Raw genomic sequence first — 1,432 nt, forward strand, 5'->3', positions numbered from 1 at the left:
ACCCACCGCACCGCAACGGTAAGACCGGAGTCGGACCGGATAGGGTTCAGGTGCCGGTTTGGGATTGGGTCGTCAAGTTGGAAACAGAAGTAACATTTGCAGGTGCTCTACTGCCACCAACTGGTAGGGAGTGCAACAGGTTTAAAATTCTCAAACACTGTTTGACTTTGGGTTACATGTGTAGGTCAAAGTCAATAAGAAACTTAGATACTCATAAAGTCCACAACAAAACAATTATCTGGACTTTGCAGATGGATATATCAGCATTAATGTAAACCTCTAAAACACTTTTGATAATCTTGTCTTAAGCAGTAAAAGTTTATTCAGATTTCCTTTTAGAATATAAGGAAAAAAGATGCCGCCTTTTAATACAATGCATCTATGTTTTGTTTCATGTTTAACTTTTTAGCCTGTTAATGAAAGACAAAGGTAATACAGTATTTTTACTTTTACCCAATTATCGCTAAACTTCATTACAAATCTGATAGACCAACCTTACTGAACGGCCCTCGTTGATGCATTGCAATTCAAAGGCCTCCTGATCCACCGGTGTCTGCAGTGTTTCTAGCAACTGTTAATGAGAAAACACAGCAACCAGCATTACAGGTTTGTTTTATAGACTCTGAAAGAAAAGATTTAGACTGGCAGTCCAGTAAGGTCACCAGATGGACTCCATCCATGTAGGGTTACACATATAAAATCTCATACCTTATCCAGGAAGAAGTACTGCTCCAAGATGGGGGCCCGGCGTACTTCTCTGGCCATCTGCATGGCATTCGCCAAGACTTTAATCCTTTCCTGGACATCAGACACCACTGCTTGGCAGCACGGACACTGTGCTTCTAGGTTTGCTAGCCGATTCAACTGCATTTCCTTCCTGTTTACCCAAAAATGTTATAACAGATGTTTATTTCTGGACTTTCACAAAAAGTTTCAACTACTCTATTAAAATCTGAAATGTAAACATAAATTAAACAATATATTTAATCATATAAGATGCCTTTTAATTTTGAGTTCATACCATTTCTGAACAGCATGTTTAGCTTTATTAGAAGCCTGCATGATCTCGATCTTCACTCGGATTTTCTCTTTCTTCACCTGCTCCAACAGAGCAGCCTTCAAGGTCTGTCCAGGTGAAGACCAGTCAGACAAGAAAGATATTTAAAAGGTATATTTTCTTTTTTAGGAACTACAACAAATCATAAACATCTGATGTTTCAACTAAAGCCAGGCATACAGTGTACGATCGTTTGCCCTTTTCGGGCCCATTCTCCAGTTGTGCGAGAGTTTTTCAATCGGGCTGACTTTCAGCTTGATCGTGCGTTGTGTAGTGTACAGGAGGTCACAAGGGGCGATCTGCCTCATAACCACGTCCCGATCAGGAAGTGTAAGGTCAGTTTAAAATCAAACACATTTGAAATTCAGTCGGCCT

General features: G+C 40.2%; 1 protein-coding gene across 1 annotated transcript in view; it reads right to left on the bottom strand.

Annotated features, from left to right (window-relative positions):
* rnf17 (ring finger protein 17) overlaps positions 1-1,432 on the bottom strand; it is a 46,313-nt gene that overhangs the window by 39,151 nt on the left and 5,730 nt on the right. The window contains exons 6-8 of the mRNA XM_015378892.1: positions 1,022-1,125; positions 709-877; positions 495-571 (exon numbers count right to left, since the gene is read on the bottom strand). Of these exons, the coding sequence (XP_015234378.1) occupies positions 495-571; positions 709-877; positions 1,022-1,125 (350 nt within the window). The remainder of the gene's footprint in view (positions 1-494; positions 572-708; positions 878-1,021; positions 1,126-1,432) is intronic.

The sequence above is a fragment of the Cyprinodon variegatus genome, unplaced genomic scaffold (assembly GCF_000732505.1).
Source record: "Cyprinodon variegatus isolate N-32 unplaced genomic scaffold, C_variegatus-1.0 Scaffold181, whole genome shotgun sequence".
Classification (NCBI taxonomy): domain Eukaryota; kingdom Metazoa; phylum Chordata; class Actinopteri; order Cyprinodontiformes; family Cyprinodontidae; genus Cyprinodon; species Cyprinodon variegatus.